The following is a 22,317-nucleotide window of genomic DNA, read 5'->3' as shown; positions in this document are numbered from 1 at the left end:
ATTTATATTTTATATTATAAATTTTTTAAAGTTGTCATGATTTACTTTAATTTAAAAAAAAAATTTATTGTTTTGATTTTTGAATTTTTTTAATTTTTTATTAAAAATTTGAGGTTTTTTAAAAATTTTAAGTTTTGATAAATTTTTTAAATTTTGTAATTTTTAAAAATATTTCTTATTTTTTATAATTTTTAAAAACATTTCAAATTTTTTAATTTTTTCTATTATTATTACGTTATCAATTGAATTTTTTTATATGTATTAATATTTTATTAAATATTTATATTATATTAATAAATTAATTAATAACGTTAATTTAATATATTAAAATAAATAATAAAATGATAATTTGAATATCAAATTAATAATTTTATTACTCTAAAGTTAAATTAAATATATATATAATAAATGAATTACTTTTATATTTAATTTTTTTTAAAACAAGCAAAAAATTTATAATAATTTGCGGAGATTGATAAAATTCAATGTGTGTATATATATATATATACACACACTCGTACAGGAACGGTTCTTGCATACGGCTTTTAATGATCTGTTTCATTCTCAGTCCCTTTCTTCGACGTTGGAAACTGGGAATTGTCAACTCATTGCGTTCGTCATATATATATATATATATATATATACAGGAATGGTTCTTGCATTTGGCATTTCACGATCTGTCTCATTCTCTGTCCCTTTCTTCGAGGTTGGGAACTATATATATATATATATATATGTAGAGGAATGGCTGTTGAATTTGGCTTTTAATGATCTGTTTCATTCTCAGTCCCTTTCTTTGAGGTTGAGAACTGGGAATTCTCAAGTCACTGCGTTCGTCATTAGCCAATTTTATATATTTAAGTTAAAGTTTTGATAAAAAAAAACTCGGATGACCTATATTATTGATATATAAATAATTTTGAAAATCGTTGTGTTTTTTATTTTATTTTATTTGCATTATTTTTTAAAAATTAAATTATTTATATTTATATTTATTATTATTTAATTTAAATTACTCTCAATTAAATTCATATTATACATATAAATAATATGCTTAATAGTTTTATCTTAAATTATTTTCATTTGTTATTATTACAATAATTTCAAAACCTTTCTCTTTTCATTTATTCCAAATACATTAAATACACATTATGTTTCACTATTTTAATTGTCAAGCATAAGTTACTCTTAATTTAAAATATTATTACTTTTAATTTTATTCTTAATTTTATTTTAATCAATTAATCATTTAAAAGTTTTAAAGTATTCCATAATTAGTTCGAAGACCCATCATATATAAGTGAGAGTTTTTTGGGATGTTTAAGAAGTAGATTGCATTGTTACAAAAAAAAAAAAAAAATCAAATTCATGATACTCTTTTGGCCATAGAGTAAAAGTAGCTTAGTTTTTTTTTTTTTTTTTTTCTTTATGATGTTATATATAGATGAATTAGTTATACAAAAGTTAATAAAGTTAGTTACTATTAAAGTTTTTATCACTTTATATTTTTTTTTATATTATTTTTATTATTATTTTGTGTTAAGATGTTTTATATGCATGTTTCATCATAGTCGTATAATTATTTGTTTAAAAAACATTTTGAAAAAATATTCCTTTAAGTTTAGGATATGCATTTTGCATTATAATTTATATATGTTATGCGTTATAATATTATATTTCATAAATATGATATTTAGATTGTATGGTTTTATTTTTTTGCAATTGCTTGTTGAATTGGACATTACCCAATCTCTTTTAATTGTTCTAAAATGAAGCTTTTTCTTTCTAATTACCATCTTTATTTTTTGTTCAGCTATTAATTATTATCTTGGTTTTTGAAATTTAAAATTTATTTAGAGTTATTTAAAAAATTTAGGTGTATAGACTGCAAAAGTTGCTATATTTATAACTTTTTTTTTTATGTATAATAAAATTGCATGCATTTTACTTATAATAAAATGATATTAATCTGTGTTGCATGAACTAGTCAAATATATATAATTTTTTTTAATATAATTTGTTGATCGCTTTCACTTATGTCAGGATCCATTTCGTTGATAATTTTATAATGGTTAGTTTGAATTCAAGTTTGTGACTTTTTATGGGAAGGCAAATTGCTATTGATTAAATTATCTTTACAACATAAGAATTACTAATGTATTTTCAAGAAAAAGGTTTTTAGTTAAATGGTTAAAGAAAATTTTACACAAATGAATGATTTGGAATACAAGTTTGAGAAAATATGTTGTAAGGCGAAACAAATATTTTCTCATAATTTGCTTGATGGTTAATAATCTTAATTTGTTTGATGAGTAATAACCAATTAATTCATGAGCCAAATTAATAATCCTAATCTATATATCATAGACTTAAGTTTTTAGAATAGCATTACGTATATATTTACTACTTATATTTTTTAAATTAGATTTCTAACAACAAAAATATCATGAAAATATAGATTCTTTCTATAAAAATATAATGTTTTAAAATAAAATATGTTAATTTTTTATAAATAATAATATATATAACAAAAAATATAATGAAAGAGCTTGCCCCGTGCACAGCACGGGTTTAAAACTAGTATATACTTGTAACGGCTAGCTGGTGAAATTCAATTGGCATTCCATGTAATTTGTAAGAAAAACCAAAACAGATTCTAGTAAGTCATTAATTGTTAATTGTTAACGCCAGTGGCCCCAAGCATTTCTCGAACTCAATTCTCTCGGCCTCTTTCTCGTACCCAATTTAATTTAAACTAAAAGACTGTAATTGCACGCCAGTCTGATGGATTTTACATCAACAATGACCCAACATTCTTGTCTGTAAATGATTTTTTGTATTCAAGTTCAATTCCCCTATCTCAGTATTATTTGATCTCATGACGACTCTAAACCAAATTATCAACTTTGATTATGCAAGTGCTTGAGGTAAACCAACAATCAAATATTTCTGTGGTAGTATATATCATGATACATAATGCCATATTTCTCCTCTGTATTCAACTTACATCACACTGTTTTATTAATTTGAATCTTGCTCCTCCACCTTCTCCTTTCCTCTAGATCAGCAAAACCCACTAGAGAGAAGAGACACAATGAGATCTGAGCCTCTTGTTCATGTGTTTCTTGTTTCTTTTCCAGGCCAAGGCCATGTGAATCCTCTTCTTAGACTTGGCAAGCTACTTGCCTCTAAGGGTTTGCTTGTCACATTATCTACAACCGAAAGTTTTGGGAAACAGATGATAAAAGCCAACAACATCACGGACGAGCCAACCCCAGTCGGTGATGGCTTTATCCGGTTTGAATTCTTTCAGGATGGATGGGACGACGATGATCCAAGACGCGCACACCTCGAACAGTATTTGCCTCAACTGGAGCTTGTAGCAAAAGAAGAGATTCCTCGCATTATCAGCAAATACGCAGAGCAAAACCGCCCTGTTTCTTGCTTCATCAGCAACCCCTTTATTCCCTGGGCATCTGATGTTGCTGAAAGTCTTGGCATCCCTTCTGCAATGCTTTGGGTGCAATCTTGTGCCTGTTTTGCCGCATATTACCATTACCATCATGGGTTAGTGCCGTTTCCTATTGAAAGTGATCCTGAAATTGACGTTCAGTTGCCCTCCATGCCACTTCTTAAGTACGATGAAGTTCCTAGCTTCTTGCATCCTTCAACTCCATACTCTATCTTGAAGAGCGCCATTCTTGGTCAGTTTAAGAACCTTGAAAAGCCCTTTTGCATATTGATGGACAGTTTCCTGGAACTAGAGCCTGAAATCGTTGAATACATGTCCAAGTTTTGCCCTATAAAGACTGTTGGTCCATTGTTCAAGAACCCTAAAGCAACAAACAGCACAGTTCGCTGTGACATCATCAAAGCCGATGACTGCATCGAGTGGCTCAACTCGAAACCAGCCTCGTCAGTAATATACATCTCATTTGGTTCTATTGTTTACTTGAAACAGGAACAAGTGGATGAAATAGCTAACGCGCTGTTAAACACTGGTATCTCATTCTTGTGGGTCATGAAACCGCCGCCTAAAGAATCTGGCCTTCCAATCCATACTTTGCCTGAAGGCTTCTTAGAGAAAGTAGGTGATAAGGGCATGATTATCCAATGGAGTCCACAAGAAAAAGTGCTAACGCACACTTCAGTTTCCTGCTTCGTTTCACATTGCGGTTGGAACTCAACGATGGAGGCACTCTCATCTGGTATGCCCATTATTGCGTTCCCTCGGTGGGGTGATCAGGTGACTGATGCTGTTTACTTGGTTGAGGTGTTCAAGACTGGTGTGAGAATGTGCCGTGGAGAGGCAGAAAACAGGATAATCCCAAGGGAGGAGGTGGAGAAATGTTTGCTGGAAGCAACGGTGGGGCCAAAGGCAGCGGAGATAAAGAAGAACGCCTTGAAGTGGAAGGTAGCAGCGGAGGCAGCGGTGGCGGATGGCGGTTCCTCTGATAGGAACATACAAGCCTTAATTGATGAGGTGATGAAAAGGAGAAGCACGACAATTGATCACACCAACACTGATGCAGCTGGTAAGAATTATGTTAAGGATTCCATTTCTCCAAAGTTGTCTGAGCCGGTCACTGGAAGTCACTTTTAAGTATTAGAGTTTGATTTACTCACAACGGAGTATAGATGTGTTATACATTATCAATAATATTTAATAAAAAACTAATTTTAAATATATTTTTAAAATTTTAAAATTATTAAATTAATTTTTTATAAAATATCATTATATGATTCATTAATGATATATAATATTTACATTGATAATATATCAAATATAAATTTAATTATTAAATAAAATAAAAATTTATATTTAATATATTATCAATACACACCTATTATACATTATCAATATTATATACCATCAATGTCCCATAAAATTTACACACCATTGATGAACACATTTAAAAATTTAAAGGTAATTGATAATTTTGTTAAATTTTTGCAATGTGTGACTTTTTGTTGATAACTTAACATGCTAATTTAAATCTTTCTTATCGGCGTGACAAATATCAATGTAAAATTTTTATTTTTAATAAAAATATTTAAAATATTTTTTTAATATAACAAATTAATTATTATTGTGGACATCAAATTTATCCAATCACATAAAAATAATAAAATAAATAATAAAAATTAAATAAAAATATATAAATATATAAAAAAAATCAAACAAAAAAAAAAAAGGGGAAGGGAAGGCAACACCACCACCACGCCTTACCCACCATACCTTATCCTACCACCCATACTCTGATCACCTATCCCGTTGGCTCCTAGCCATATTACTGTCAGATCAGATAAAAACAATAAAAAGGGTATGGGGCTCGTGCTTGCACCCTCGAGTCCTGTGCCACGCACGGTCGGAGCTCTATAAATTAAGCTCTTAGTCGAACCCAAAGAAAGGAACGAAGAAGGGAACCCTGCGAAAAAAAACACATTCTGTTAAAAAAAATGCAAATAAAAAAAGCTCAGTCCTCCCCGCAGGGAGGAACCCAACGTCGAGAGCCCCTGCACAAAGAAAAAAAACAAAGTCAGTTTCAAAAAAAAAAAGTTAGAATATAAAAAAAAATGGTTTCACCGAAACTTTAAGAGCAGATCTAGGGAATTGAGGATTTTTTTTGTGAAAAGAAGGTCGGATCTGTGTTCAGGGGGTCAAGAGGAGTTTGTGGGTGTTTTTTTGAAATTTTTTTACCCCGACGACAATGGTCGGAGATCGTCTCCAGCAAGATCACGATGGCTGTCCGTCGATCGGCCTAGAGAGGAAAGTGTGTTTTTTTTTTTTGTTAGGAAAGGGGGAGAATGACAGGAAAAAATTTTTAGCAACTTTTATATAAACTACCAAAACCAAAATGATGTCGTTTCAATAAAGGCCCAAAACGATGTCATTTTAAGCATCTAGGATCCGTACGTCAACCAGTGACCGGACCCATGACCCGCTTCTCCATCAGCTTCTGATTGGTCTACTGAATCGAAATCGAATCGATGAACCTAATTCGAACTGCAACCGAACCGCTGAACACGATCTAACCGCACATTGACCGGACCGTTAACCGGTCCGACTCAGGTAAAAAACAAAATTTTTTTTAGAATTTTTTTTAATATTATTTTTGTTTTTTTAATTATTATTCTTAATATTTATACATGTTAAAATGTTTAAATTTAACAGAATAAAATTTTGTTATTTTATAATAATTATTAATAAAATATATATAATAAAAGTTTTTGATAATTATATTAATTTTAGAATAAATCTTATAAAATAAGAAAAAATAAGAAAAAAATTTTTTTTTGTCCAACGATGAGATTCAAAGATACTATGAGTAATGATACCTACGAAATCTCTAGGTGAGAAGATTTTTTAAAATACTATCAGTATATTGGAGTATTTATAAAAAAAAATTTTAATACAGTAATTTTTTTTTCTTATAAAATAATAATAATAAAATTAACTAATAAATTAAAAATAGGTAATAAAAAATAAGAAAAAAGAAAATTTTGTCCGATGATGGGATTCCAAAAGTATTTCGAGTAGAGATGCTTTAAGAAATTTTTAGGTGAAAAGATTTTTTCTTAAATATTATCAATGTATTTGAATATTTATAGAAAATCTTTAATACAATAAAAATTTCTCTGTTATTCATTTCTTTTAAATAAGAATAATAATTAATTAATTAAATTTTGTTAAAAAGAAAATAAAATGTGTGCATCAACATGATAATATTCTGAATTGCATACATAACATAATTTTTACGAAAAATAAATTTGAACCTCCAAAGATGAGATTCTAAGGTATTCCAAGAAGCGATACATAAAAAATCTCTAGGTGAGAAAAAGTTCTTTTAATGTTATCAACATATTATAAGATTTTAAGAATTATTTCAATAAAAAGGTTCAAATTTTTTTTTCTCAAATAATTTTTTTTAAATTAATTAAAAACCAAATTTCAATAAATGAATAATTAAGAAAATTATTTTATTAAAACACCGAAAATGAGATTGTTTTTCATCAAAATTAAAGGATAACATGTAGTTAATTGGTATCGTTTTAAACGGGCGCTGTGAGGGTGCTAATCCTTCCCTACACGTAACTGACTCCCAAACCCAGACTGTGATGCAGACCCAAAAATTATTCTTTTAATAAATTTTAATTAATTTTAAGATTTCATTAAAAGGATATGTTTTGATAGGTGGTCAATCACACTTAGCCAAAAAAGATTGGAGGCGATTTCGTTTTTTATTTTTTTATTTTTGTTTTCAAATTCGTCGGGCGGTTCCAAAATTGTTACAACAGCTTGACGACTCCGTTGGGGACTGCCTTTTATTTTTTAGAGTCAGGCCAAAATTAACTACTTGTTATCCTCAAATTTTGATTTAAATAGTCTTAATCAATTTCTTAGATTTTTATTTTTCATTTTCAATAAAAAAAGGTAAAAAGAAAAAAACAAAACAAATCGAAAATAAAAAGCAAAAAAATCCACACACATTTCTTTTACTATGCCTCTTATGTTTTATTTTTTTGTATATATTACTCTTAATAAATTAGGATATATTTGCACACAATGGCACGATGCATCTCATGTATGAGCTCTATACCCGGGCCCTGTCTTTTTTAGGAGGAAGTAGAGTACCTATGCCTTCGTGAGGTGATAACCTCCGCAATGGCAAGCGAAATACTTTCACTCAAATTGAACTATTTTCGTTCGTAGCCTATAATGGATGAAGATCGGGGTGCCTTGCTAGTCTAACATTGACTATAGCGATGAGCAATTTGAAAACCTTTAGACCGTGTCAATCTAAACTCAGCATGTAATAAGCCTAAGAAATCAACCTTAGGTAGAGCCTCGTCCACCTTTTTGTAAGAAATATCTAAGAATAAAAGTTGTGCGTAATACAAAACAAAACAAAACAGAAAATCTCAAATCTAAAAAAAAAACATTTTTTTCAAACCGTATCCTTACACTAACTCAATTTTGTTTCATTTTTTTTCTTTTTACATTAATCATATTATACAGTTTTGCATTGAGATATTTGCTCTAGGATATATTTTTTTCAAGAAGTTTTCATGGATCTCGTAGAACTACAAATTTACTCATTCTCAGTCAGTGTGTCATGTGAGCCACATAATGAAGTATATGTTTGGTCGAAAGAAGCTCAACAAAAGAATGAAGATTGTTTGCCTACCGGTTATGTGTTTGAATTATCCGAGAAAATGCATTTAGATATCACACAGAATGATTTAAAAGAGTTAGATACTGTCTGAGGTCAGTTAAGTGAAGAAAAAAAAGAAAGCTTTTGTAAAAAGTATGAACAGATTGCATCTCTCATTTTAGTAGTGATCGATAAATAGCTGGTCAAGGTAGCTATACAGTTTTGAGATCCATCATATAGATGCTTCATTTTTAATCAAAAAGATTTGGTGCCAACTATTAAAAAGTATTCGATTTTACTTGGAATAAAACTACAATGTCTAGATAAAGTATTTACCCGAAAGCCAAAATTAGGTTATCGTAAAAAGTTAGCCAAGCTTATGAGGGTTAAAGTAGAAACCATTGATTCTTTTGTGAAGCCTAAAGGTGAACATCTCAGCCTCCATTGGGATTTTCTTTGAAACTTCATTCAGGGGCATTTAAATGATGATTAAGTTATGGCTGTCTTTGCTTTAGCATTGTATGGCATGGTAATCTTTATGAAAACTTTAGGTTACATTGAGATAACTATGGTAGATTTTTTTGAGCAAATTAAAATCCAAGCAATTAATCTCGATCTAGTAGTCCTAGCTGAAACCATCAGGTCATTAAATTTTTGTTGACGAAATGGAAAATGACAATTCATAGGATGTGCATTTCTATTATATGTATAGGTTAGAAGTCATTTCAAGTTTGGGAAGAGTTCATTTTTGAAGCCATATCTACAAAATAAAGCACCAATTGAAGAGTTTTACAAAAGTCAATGGCCAACATTGAAGACTAAGAAAGAGTGGGTCATTTTCTTACGAAGGCTTACCAGGGATGAAATTGAATGGATGGCACCTTGGATGCCTCGGGTGCCCTTGTTGTATCATGGAAGAAACGAGTTATGGATACCGTTATTAGGGCTATGGGGCGTTATAAGTTATGCTCCATTAATAGTGCTTAGGTAATTTGGTGCAAAGCAGTTTATTCATGCTACTCGTGGCTTAGTCCAAGTAGAATTCATTTATGGGGAATCGAATCCATCAAGAACCTCGAAGCAGTTGATCAAAGTATGGAAGAGAACATGAAGAATGAGGTTAGGGCCTCTCATTAATGAAGTCACTTTTGATTACTAGATTTGAAAAGCAAGGCAACCTAGAGACATAGTACTCCCTCCTGATGACAGCTCATATCAATTGGTTAATCTTGTGAAAAAGGTGTAATTATTAGAAGTTGAGCTTGTCAAGAAAGAATTAGAAGCTGAAAAAGAAGAAATAAGAAAAGAAAATTTGAGACTTCGTGAAAAAGTAAGACAATTGAAATATGAAATAGAGATACAAAAGAATAGCTTAGAAAAAGTCATAAAAAAATAAGATCTAGCCAATAGTGATTTGAAAGATCTGCACCAAGAAAACAAGAGGTTACGAGTCCAATTCAAAACTAAAAAAGTCACCAAGTTTTACCTTAGTTGGTAACGTGAAATGGATGAGCTTCGAGAGGAAATGAACCAATGGAAGGATAAAGCTCAAGAAAAACAAGAGGAGACCATTAGAATTTCTCAAGAATGTCAGAATTGGAAAGGATTATACTCTACAACCTCAGCAAGATTGGTGGAATGCCAAAACGAAAAGGAAAGGTTGAAAGTCATGTTAGCAAAAGAGAGAATAAAGTACTTTGAAGTACTGAATGAAAAAGAATCACTTCACCAAGTGATCCAAGGGTTAGAGATACAACTACAAGACCACAAGAGCCATATTTCAGTAATAATAGATGAGTGGCATAGAAGGAAAAAAGATTAGATCTTCACATATGATTCAAAAAGGGATGTTCACATGAGATGAAAGGTAGAAAGCTTAGGAAGGCAATAGTACATAGAGCACTTGACTAATCAAGTTTGCAAGGCAGTGAAAAAAATATGGAAGATGGTTGAAAAGGTAGAAGCGTTAAGAAAAAAAGTCAATCCCATAAGAGAATATAGATAACGCCTAGTGAACTTTTTAGATGAGGCAAAGGACCATTATGAACAAGTCAAACGCTTCTATGGATATAACTCTAGGATGGTAAATTTCATGTAATAAAAGTTGTATGAAATCAATAAAAATTTTTAATGTTGAAATTTATCTAAAAGCAAATATCTTCCACTTGCATTCATGCATCATGTACATCATTTTTCATAAAATAAGTGAAAAATAAAATTTTTAACACAGCATTCTAATTTTTTTCCTTCTTCTTTTTCAAAATAATAAAAAAAAAACTATGATGATAAAGGTTTAAGAATAGCTCGTCCATAAAAAATTTTGACCTAACCTACTCGTCATTCATATAATACCAGGACTTAGACAAAAATCATGGAGCAAAAATAGGTCAATCGATTTAAGAGAATAGAATAAGTTTAAGAAGAACTAAGAGGGGATCTTAGTACAATAATGGATATGCTTAGAAAACTTGACAAGGAAAAAACAGTGAAAGAAAATCTTAGCTTTCAAGAGCAATCGTCAGATATGGTAGATCCTATTTATCCTCCAGGGTTTGAGCCACGATCGACCCAACTTTTTCAAGAAACTAGAGTGCCAATTTTTACTCCCGGTGGATATCTCAATCTTTATCCAGGAATGACATCCACACCTATTCCAAGAAATTTCAAAATTTTGTTAATCTTGTCATGATGGAAAAACCACTTGAGCTGATCTTAGTTCTTGATTTAGATGATCCCAAGGAAAGAGAAAAGCTAGGGATAAAGACACTTGAGAAAGTGAAAGATACCAGTGCACATAAGAAGATGAAGTTATTGAAAGAAAAGCTTAGGGTATAGAGGGAATAGATTTTTATGACCCCACAGATGCAATTGACCTTTGTTTTATCCCAGATGTAGTCATTTCATTAAAATTTAAGGTCTCTGAATTTGAAAAATATGATGACACGAAATGTCTAATGACTTACATCACCATGTATTATCGTAAAATGATAGCACATGCTCATGATGAGAAATTATTGATTCACATATTTCAAGATAACCTTATGAGATCTGTAACCAGATGATATGTTTAACTAGATAAAACTCGTATTCATTCATGACAAGAGCTCACAAGATCATTTTTTACACAATATCAGCATGTCAGAGATTTAGCTCAAATCATCTATCTTTGCAAGGTATGGAAAAGAAAGTAACTGAAAGCTTCAAAGAATATGTGCAAAGATAGAGAAACATGGCTATTCAAGTTTAACCTCCCCTCACTGAGAAAGAAACAACTGTTTTATTTGTGAACATCTTGAAAGTACTATATTATGAGAGATTGATAGCCAATACAACCAAAAACTTTATAGATATGATGATATCAGGTGAAATCATTAGAAAAGCCATAAAGAATGATAAGCTCGATGCAAGAGAGACAAGTGGAGCAAGAAAAGGTGAAGCTTCTAAAAAGAAAGAGAATGAAGCTCAAGCAATGAACTATGTGAGGTAACAATTCAAAGGTTTCATACCTTATCCTACACCAGTCTACCAAACCCAATACCCTTCCATAAATAATATTACATCCACTACTTATTCATACCAATCATATCAGCCATTACCACAACCAGTTTATCCATCTAGTTTTCAGTCATCTTTTCAGACACCTACCTACAATCATCCTGCTACACCTACCAGACCAGAATGGAGACTTAATCCTAATAATATTTTAAAAGCCCCGGGAACTATCCAAGAAAAAATCGCGTTCGATCCCATACCCATGACATATATAGATCTGTACCATCAACTTATCGAGAAATATTTATTAGCCCCTGTTATTATTGAGCCTTTAAAACCTTTATTTCCTAAATGATATGATCTCAATGCATATTGTGATTATCACTATAAGAATTTAGATCATTCTATTGAGAATTGTACTACTTTGAAGCATAAAGTGTAAATGTTAATCAATGAAGGGGTGTTACACTTTGATACCAGCCAATGAAGAACTTCAAATGTTAATGGAAACCTTCTACCGAATCATACTAAACCATCAATAAATGTTTTGATTGATGGGCAAGCAAGCTATATGAAAAAAAGGGTAGAAGAAGTTAAAACTTCGATGGCTAAAGTATTGGAAGCCTTGGTCAAAGCTGACATGTTAAAACTAGTAGAGCTTTAAAATCACTCCGAAACAATTAACTCAATTGAAAGATGTGACTTTCACAAAGGTGCTTTAGGGCATTCTATCAAGAATTGTCATCAATTTCATCAAGAGGTGTAAAAGTTGATGGATATGGGTCGAATAAAGTTTTACGAAGAAAAAAAAGAGTTGATAAAAGTTAAAGTGTCTACTATTGATTCAAAGAATAAATTTATGCATAGACCAGTAATAATTTATTATGATAAGAAGTCAACACTGAGGCAAAAAAAACTCACATCCCGATCAATAGTGATAATTAAAGTTTTTAGCTCTTTTTCGTATCAGAATGATAAAACAGTACCATAAAAGTATGATTATGATGTTGTAGTCAACCCAGATACTGCGAACATAACGGGCATAGGAGGTATGACTCAAAGTGAGAGGTGTTATACTCCAGAGGCTCTAGAAAAAGCTAAAAAAGAGAAAGCCAAGGTAGAAAAAGAAAAAGAAAGTCAGAGTGGTCTTGATGCAACTTAAAAAAAAGAATGTCAGAAGTCAGTCTCTAAAAATGAAGCATGTAAATTTCTAAAGTTAATAAAATATAACGAGTATAATGTGGTAGAACAGCTTAACAAAATATCAGTTAGAATTTTGCTATTATCATTATTGCTCAGTTCAGAGTCACACCGTAATACTTTGTTGAAGGTACTAAATCAAGCATATGTATCTCACAATACTTTTGTTGAATATATGGAATAGCTTGTTAGCAATCTGACAATTTCAAATTATATCTCTTTTAGTGATAAAGAGATTCTTCTTGAAGGTTGAAGAAGTACTAAAGCTCTTTACATTACTATGAAATATAAAGGTCATATAATGACTAAAGTTTTGATTGATAATGGCTTATCTATCAATGTTATGCATATGACTATTCTGGTAAAACTCTTTGTTGATGGATCTTATATGAAACCTAATCATATAATAGTGAAAGCCTTTGATAGAACTCGAAGAGAGGTGCTAGAGGACATAAAAATGTCATTATAGATTGGCCTATGCACTTTCAACGTAAAATTTTAAGTTATGGACTTCTCTCTTTCATATAGTTATTTATTGGGTAGGTCGTGGATTCATATGACAGGTGCTATTCCATCCTCATTACATCAGAAAGCCAAATTCATTATTGAAGGGAAGTTAACATGTGTGGCAGGAGAAAAAAATTTATTAATAACTCAATCGATAAATACTTCTTATGTGAAATCAATATATGAAGCTTTGGAATGCTCTTATAGATCTTTTAAGATTGCCAATGCAATATATATAGCTAAAAAATCTAAATTATATTCATCATACTTATCTACGACAACCAAAATGGTAGTCAAATAGCTTACTAAGATGAGATGCTGACCTTAAGCTTGACTTGGAAAGAACCTGCAAGAAATCACGAAGCTATCGGTCATATATGAAAAGATAAATTTGGCTTGGGATATAAGCCAACAAGAGGGGACATAATAAGAATGGTAAATGAGAAATGAGATAAGAAGATAGCTAATCTTAGGGGATATGAGTCAGAGTCAGATACTATAATCATTCCATACCTCTATGATTCTTTTCACTCGAAAAAAATATTTATCCAGATTTACCGAAAGCTCTAAGTGCAGGATTCATGAAAGAATTTTCAGAGCTGGTCATTCAAATGGTGGATGATAAAGAAAAAAAAAGTTGAAGTGAAGAGCTATTTGTGTACCCTTATCCTCTAAATTTTGAGCTGGATAATTGAAAAGTTATAGAGCTACCTGTTGTTTTTAAAACTTTAAAAAAGTAATGTGCTATGAAACTTTAAATCCCTAATTGCTTTTTACGAGTATTAAAAGATCTTTTGTGGTGTGTTTATGTTTGTCATTTTAAAAAAAAACTTAGAAGATGCATCTATATTTCTTCTATTGTTTTTATCTTCATTTTGCTTTCCATTCTTCTCTTTTCATCATTTTCTTACCATTCTATTTTTGTGTGCTAATATTCTCTTCATCTTAATCTTTGTAGGATCTCAAACAATGAACACGAAAATAATCATAGCAATAATCTCGAATTTGATTTCAAAAACTTAATTCATGTTGATGAACTTGATAATGAGAAAGATTTAGATAACTACACATTGCATCTTGATTTATTAAAATTAATAGAACATGAAGATAAGCCAATTGAACCCTACTAAAAAATTATCGAATTAGTGAATTTGAGAGATGGTGAAAATAAAAAAGAGGTTAAAGTTGGTATATCTCTTTTACCAGCTAAAAGATAGAACCTAAAAAAGCTGCTCTGAGAATATGTAGATGTGTTCACGTGGACTTACCAGGATATGCCAAGACTCAACATTGATATTGTAGAGTACAAGTTACTTTTAAAATCAAGATGCAAGCCAATGCAGTAAAAGCTAAGGCGCATGAAACTAGAGATACTGCTAAAAATTAAAGAGAAAGTGAATAAGCAATTTGATGCTGGATTTTTAGAGGTGACAAAATATCTTGAATGGGTAGCCAACATAGTGCCAGTTTTTAAAAAAGATAAAAAATAAAAATGTGTTGATTATCGAGATCTGAATAGGGTAAGCCCTAATGATAACTTTTTTCTACCTCACATCAATACTCTAGTGGATAATACTGCTAGGCATTTCATATTTTCCTTTATGGATGGCTTCTCAGGCTATAATCAGATCAAGATGGTTCGAGATGATATGAAAAAAACTATATTTATGATCATGTGAGGGACATTCTATTACAAAGTCATGCATTTTAGGTTAAAAAATGCTAGTGCTACTTATCAAAAAGCCATAATGACTCTCTTTCATGACATGATATATAAAGAAATAGATATATATGTAGATGATATGATTACGAAATCTTATGAAAGAGAAGATCATGTAGTCAATCTCAAAAAGCTATTTGACAGGTTGAAAAGATTTCAGCTGAAGTTGAATCCTGCTAAATGTACATTTAGTGTCAAATCAAGAAAACTATTGGGCTTTGTGGTTAGTGAAAGAGGAATCAAAGTGGACCCGGATAAGGTACAAGCCATCTAAAACTTATCTCCTATTCGTACCCCAAAAAAATACAAGGTTTCCTAGGGAGACTGAACTATATTGCTCGTTTCATCTCTCAACTCACTTACAAGTGTGATCTTATTTTCAAGCTTTTTAAAAAATATGATCCAGGAGAATGGAATGATGAATGCCAAGAAGCTTTTGACAAAATCAAAGAATACTTATCAAATTTGCCTATATTGGTACCACCTGTTCCAGAAAAGCCTTTAATCTTATATTTAACGGTACATAAAAATTCCATGAAATGTGTGCTGGGGCAAATAGATGAAACTGACAGGAAAGAAAGAGTAATATACTACTTGAGTAAAAAATTCACTGATTATGAGTCCAAGTATTCACCATTAGAGAAGATATGTTGTGCATTAGCCTGGATAACTTGAAGGCTTAGACAATACATGCTTTATTACACTACTTGGTTCATAGCAAAGCTGGATCCTATTAAGTATATCTTCGAAAAGCCTTCATTGATAAAAAAAATAGTACGATGACAAGTTATGTTTTTAGAATATGATATCATTTATGTGACTCAAAAAGCTATAAAAAAAGTACCGTAACCAAGTTCCTTACTGATCGTGCTGTCGAAAATTATGAACTAATGAACCTAGAGTTTTTTGATGAAGATGTGATGGTAATTAAAAAAAATAAACTTGTTGAAGAGTCTTGGATGATGTATTTTGATGGAGTTACTAATGCTTTGGGTCATGGTATTAGGGTAATTTTAATATCTCCTGATGGGCACTATTATACCATTACAGTCAGGTTAAATTTTAATTACATAAATAATGTGACTGAGTATGAGGCCTGTGTTATGGGTCTGCAAGCAGCAATTGAAAAGAAAATCAAAGTATTAGATGTGTTTGGAGATTCGACTCTAGTCATCTATCAGTTGTGAGGAGAATGGGAAACCAAAAATTCTAAGTTGATACGGTACCATAAGTACATCTTTCAGTTGGTTAAACAATTCAAAGAAGTTTAATTTGAGCATTTACTTAGAGAGAAAAATTAAATTGCTGATGCACTGGTTACTCTAGCTACAATGATTAAAATAGATGTAAATACTGAAATCTAACCCATCAAACTGGATGTGAAGGATGAACTAGCATATTGTTCAAGTGTTGAAAAAAAAATTGATGGGAAGTCATGGTATCATGACATCATGCAATACATTAAAAGTCAGTGATACCCAGAACATGCAACAAAAAATGATAAGAAAACTATTAAAAGGTTGGCTATGAGTTTTTTTCTTGATGAAGACGTCATCTATAAAAAGGGTCGAGATCAAATACTCTTAAGGTGTGTGAATACAGTTGAAGCGAAGAAGATAATTGAAGAAGTGCATGATGGAGTTTGTGGAGCACATGCAAATGGTCATATGATGGCTAGACAAATTATGAGGGCTAGATACTATTGGTTGACAATGGAGAGTGACTGTATTGATTATTCCAAAAAATACCATAAGTTTCAAATCTATGCTGACAAGATCCATACTCCTTCAATAGCATTGCATGTTTTAGCTCCTCCATGGCTATTCTCTATGTAGGGTATGGATTTCATCAGTCTCATCACTCTAAAAGCTTCAAATAGATATAGATTTATCTTTATGATGATTAATTACTTCACAAAATGGGTAAAAGCTATATCATATGCTAGTGTGACCCGATCTATGGTATACAAATTCATAAAAAAGAGATAATATGTAGATATAAGCTTTCAGAGATAATTATTTCTGATAAAACCAAAAATTTAAATAGTAAAATGATGAATGAAGTTTACACTTAATTCAAGATTCATCACCATAATTCGATACCATATCGTTCAAAGATGAATAAGGCAGTGGAGGTTGCAAACAAGAATATCAAAAGAATCTTGAAGAAAATGACTAATACTTACAAAGATTGCTAGGAGAAGTTACATTTTGCTTTGTATGCTTATAGAACATCAGTTCGAACATTTACTGGGGTCATCTCGTTCTCTTTGGTATATAGAATGAAAGTTGTGCTACCGATTAAAGTGAAAATTTTCTCGTTGAGAGTTTTGATAGAGGTAGAATTAGAGGAAGCAGAATAGGTTCAAAATCACTACGAGCAGTTGAACCTCATTGAAGAGAAAAGACTTATAGCACTTTATCATGATCAATTATATCAAAAGAGGATGATGAGAGCACATGACAAGAAAATCCATCCCCATTGCTTTAGGGAAAGAGATTTAGTGCTGAAAAAGATCCTTCCAAATCAACATGATAATAAAAAAAAATGGACACCAAATTGAAAAGATCCGTATGTGGTGGAAAAGATCTTTTTATGATGGAGCATTGATTTTGGCAGAGATGGACTGAAGTGATTTACCTACTCCGATAAACTCAGATGTTGTGAAAAAATATTTTGCTTAAAAGAAAAAAAAGAAAAAAAAGTAAAAAATGAAAAATAATGACTCATCTAAGCTGAAAACCTGAAAAAGGTGGCTTGTATGTGAAGAAGAAGCATCATTCCATAATACAGGGGCAAGTGTAGTTTGATGAACTCTGAAGGATCAAGGAAGTCATCTAATTTAGTTTTAGAAAAAGAATCTGAGAATATTTTATTCATGATTATCTTATGATCATTATTTGGGCACATTTGTTTCAACTCAAATACTTTGCCATGCACTTGTTATCAGTCTAATAAAATATGCTATCTTTCCTTTAGAAATAACACCTATCGATTCCTTTATTCTCATTTTTTGTCTGCCATACGAATAGGAGAAATGTGTGGTTGCATTTTATTGGTCTTGGACTTAAAATAATGAAAAGAAAAACAAACATGAAAGATCTTAGCATTACTTTTTAAAAGTTGACAAAAGCAAATGAAAAAAAAGGAGAAAAGCATGACAAGACATTGATGTTATAGACTTTTAAAGAAAAGTATTGGTAGGGAAAAATTCAATGGTCAGATGTTAAGAATAGATTGATCATATGGTAATTATTAAGAGTTCTGATAAAAGAAGCAAAAGCTGAAAGATTTTGAGAATCTTTTTACCACAATGAATAATTTTGATTACATTACATGCATTGCATTTAGAGCACTCAGTATATGCATCCATGAATAATGAGAACAAGGACTTTCCATTTCCTAATCAAATAAAAGATTTCAAAAGAGAGAAATTTACTTGTTCAAAGATGAGAACTCGATTTAGAGCTTTTTCAAGATGAAATTTTTAAAGTTGTTGAGCCTCTGTTGAGAGGAGCTTTTTTTAAGATAAAATTTTAAAGTTGTTGAGCCTCTGCTGAGAAGTGCCTATTTCATATTTTAAATTTTAAAATTGTTGAGCCTCTGCTGAAAGAAACTTTTCCAAGATGAAATTTTAAAGTTGTTGAGCCTCTGCTGAAATGAGCCTATTTCAGATTTTAAATCTTAAAGTTATTGAGCCTCTGCTAAGAGGAGCTTTTTCAAGATGGATTTTAAAGTTGTTGAGCCTCTATTGAGAAGAGCTTTTTCAAATGAAATTTTTTAAGTCATTAAGCCTCTGCTGAGATGAGCCCTTTTCAAGATAAAATTTTTAAAATTGTTGAGCCTCTGTTGAGATGAGTCTTTTTTATATTTTAAATTTTCAAAAGTTGTCGAGCTTCAAGTGAGAGAAGCATTTTTTATTTGACAAGAAAAACTTTTTGAGTAGTCTATGTTTAAAAAAAAAAAGGAAAAAAAAAGAAAAATTCATTTGGATTTCGGATAAAATTGTTGTCTTTGTCTTTGTCCTATTATTGATTATCAATAATGTGCAAAGAGGGGCAGCTGTAGACATCAAATTTATTCGATGACAAAAATAATAATAAATAAAATAATATTATTATTAAATACAATAATAAAAATTAAACAAAAATACAAAAAATATATAAAAAAACAAAACAAAAAAATTAGGGATGGCAGTGGTGCCTTCCCTGGCACCACTGCTACCACGCCCTACCCACCATACCTTATCCTACCACCCATACTCTGATCATCGATCCCATTGGCTCCTAGCCCTACCACTACCAGATCAGATAAAAATAATAAAAAGAGCATGAGGCTCGTACTTGCACCCCATGCCGAGCCTTGTGCCACGCATGACCGGAGCTCTATAAATAGAGCTCCTAATCGAACCCAAAAAAAGGAATAAAGAAGAGAACCCTACGAAGAAAAAACACATTATGCCAAAAAAATGAAAAAAAAAAAGCTTAGTCCTACCCACAGGGAGGAACCCAGCGTCGAGAGCCCTTGCAAAAAGAAAAAAAAATAAAGTCAGTTTCAAAAAAAAAAAGTCAGAATACCTAAAAAAATGGTTTCACCGAAACTTCAAGAGCATATTTAGGGAATTGAAGATTCTTTTTGGTGAAAAGAAGGTTGGATCTATGTTCAGGGGGTCGAGAGAAGTTTGTGGGTGTTTTTTTAAAATTTTTTGACGCTGACAACACCAATCGGAGATCGCCGCCAGCAGGATCACGGTGGCTGTTCGTCGATCGGCCTGTTAAAAAAAAAGGGAGAAGAGAGTGTTTTTTTTTTTTTTTTGGAAAAGAGAGAGAATGACCTAAAAAAGATTTTAGCACCTTTTATATAAACTGTCAAAACCAAAACGACGTCGTTTCAATAAAAGTAAAAAATGACATCGTTTTAAGCACCCAAGATCCGTGCGTCAACCCTCAACCTGACCCGAGTTCTGCACACCCGACTCGCGACCAACTTTTCCATCAGCCTCTAACCAATCTAATTGAACCGAAATCGAATCGCTGAACCTAATCCGGACTGCAACCGAATCGCTGAACGCGACTGAACCACCAAATCGAATCGTTGAACGTGACAGAATAGTCGGATCGAACCGCGCGTTGACCTGTCCAACTCAAGTTAAAAAAATATTTTTTTAATATTATTTTTGTTATTTTAATTATTATTCTTAATATTTATGCATGTTAAAATGTTTAAATTTAACATAATAAATTTTTGTTGTTTTATAATAATAATTAATAAAATATATATAATAAAATATTTTGATAATTATATAATTTTAGAATAAATCTTATAAAATAATAAAAAAAAAGAAAAAAAAGAAAATTTTATCCAACGATGAAATTCAAAGGTACTTCGAGTAGTAATACTTACGAAATCTTTAGGTAAGAAAATTTTTTAAAATACTACCAGTGTATTGAAGAATTTATAAAAAAAATTTCAATACAATAAAAATTTTCTTTTTTTCTTATAAAATAATAATATTAAAATTAACTAATAAATTAAAAATAGGTAATAAAAAATGAGAAAAAAGAAAATTTTATCTGATGATGGGATTTCAAAAGTATTCCGAGTAGAGATGCTTTAAAAAATTCCTAAGTGAATATTTTTTCTTAAATATTACCAGTATATTTGAATATTTATAGAAAATTTTCAATACAATAAAAATTTCTCTGTTATTCATTTCTTTTAAATAAGAATAATAATTAATTAATAAAATTTTGTTAAAAGAAAATAAAATGTGTGCATCAACATGATAATATTTTGCATTGCATGCATGACATAATTTTTACAAAAAATAAATTTGAGCCTCCAAGGATGAGATTCTAAGATATTATGAGAAGCGATACCTAAGAAATCTCTAGGTGAGAAAAAATTCTTCTAATATTATTAACGTATTGAAACATTTTAAGAATTATTTCAATAAAAAGGTTTAAATTTATTTTTCTCGAATATTTTTTTTAAATTAATTAAAAACCAAATTTCAATAAATGAATAATTACAAAAATTATTTTTTTAAAACACCGAAAATGGGACTGTTTTGCATCAAAATTAAAGGATAACACGTAATTAATTGGTACTGTTTTAAACGGACACTGTAAGAGTGTTAATCCTTCCCCACACGCAATCAACTCTCGAACTCAAACTATTACGCAAACCCTAAAGTTGTCATTTTAATAAATTTTAATTAATTTTGAGATTTTATTAAAATGATATATTTTGATAGGTGGTCAATCACATCTAGTAAAAAAAATTGATGATGATTTCATTTTTCGCTCTTTTATTTTTATTTTCAAATTCGTCGAGTAACTTCAAAATCGTTACGATAATTATTTAATTAAAATAAAATATAAAATTTTTTAAATTGATAATTAACCAAAGAATTTTAGATATTTAAATATATATAATTTTGAGATATAATAAAAAGGACAGAGTGAGTAATAATCGATAATTCATGTTAAATAGTCAGAGTAGGAAATAACTTTGCAGATGAAGCACATGACCTATTGCTGTTCGAGGGCCACGTGATGCTAGCTCTTCTCCAATAACGTACTTTAACAAAACACTTTGAAATTCCCATTTCCATTATGCTAACCTCAATCTTCTGTCAGAACTTCTGACCAGGTTTCTTCACTTGCAGCGTCCTTTAAGGGTATCTTTCCGGACTCCCAAGAGTGTGTATCGTTAATGGAGCTTGGCCCCAACCCTGTCAAACGACTCGCCTCAACTTCCATCCTCGGAATTAATATGGTTAAATTCATGTAAAAACTAATTTTTAGTTTTTGTGATAATTTAAAATATCATACAGTAATATAATAAAAAATAAATAAATTTATATAAATTAAAATTTTAATAAAAATTATATATATTTAATTTTATATTTTTTATATTCATATAAATAACAATAACTACGACAACGACGACGACAACGACTTGGGCTCGCAGCGAAAGATCAAACGCTGAGGTTTTCAATTGTTCACGCATCAGTAAATTTTTCAAGATTCCAAAATCGTACTGGGAAAAAGTACCCTGGCGATTTTAATTTTTATTGTTCTTGTATTGCTTCCTCTTTAGAGGATAGTGCTGATTTTATATTATTATGCATTAGTGCTTATTGACTGAAAATGGATGGGATTTTGGGTGGTGATTTTTTCTGTGATCTGGTAGTATTTAGAATATGATGTGGTTCGGAGCAGTAAAGGGTTCTGAGAA

The 22,317-nt window shown here is 30.8% G+C and overlaps 1 protein-coding gene across 4 annotated transcripts; it reads left to right on the top strand.

Annotated features, from left to right (window-relative positions):
* Positions 1-2,885: 2,885 nt before the first annotated feature.
* On the top strand, positions 2,886-22,002 carry LOC111295967 (gallate 1-beta-glucosyltransferase 84A24-like). Of its 4 annotated transcripts, none has more exons than XM_089745463.1 (2): positions 2,886-4,535; positions 21,746-22,002. In XM_089745463.1, exons 1-2 carry the CDS (start codon positions 3,095-3,097, stop codon positions 21,868-21,870), a joined length of 1,566 nt encoding a protein of 521 aa, XP_089601589.1. In that variant the 5' UTR covers positions 2,886-3,094; the 3' UTR covers positions 21,871-22,002. The 4 variants fall into 4 exon arrangements, with proteins under 4 accessions (XP_089601589.1, XP_089601590.1, XP_089601592.1 ...); XM_089745464.1 differs by having other exon boundaries at positions 2,887-4,535; positions 21,717-21,963; XM_089745466.1 differs by lacking the exon at positions 21,746-22,002 and adding an exon at positions 13,932-14,143 and having other exon boundaries at positions 2,887-4,535.
* Positions 22,003-22,317: the final 315 nt, after the last annotated feature.

This window comes from Durio zibethinus, chromosome 16 (genome assembly GCF_047325235.1).
Source record: "Durio zibethinus cultivar Kanyao isolate XHJ-2024 chromosome 16, ASM4732523v1, whole genome shotgun sequence".
In the NCBI taxonomy this organism is placed as follows: domain Eukaryota; kingdom Viridiplantae; phylum Streptophyta; class Magnoliopsida; order Malvales; family Malvaceae; genus Durio; species Durio zibethinus.
Note: the sequence above shows the minus strand (reverse complement) of the source record. Positions and strands in the feature narration are given on the sequence as shown.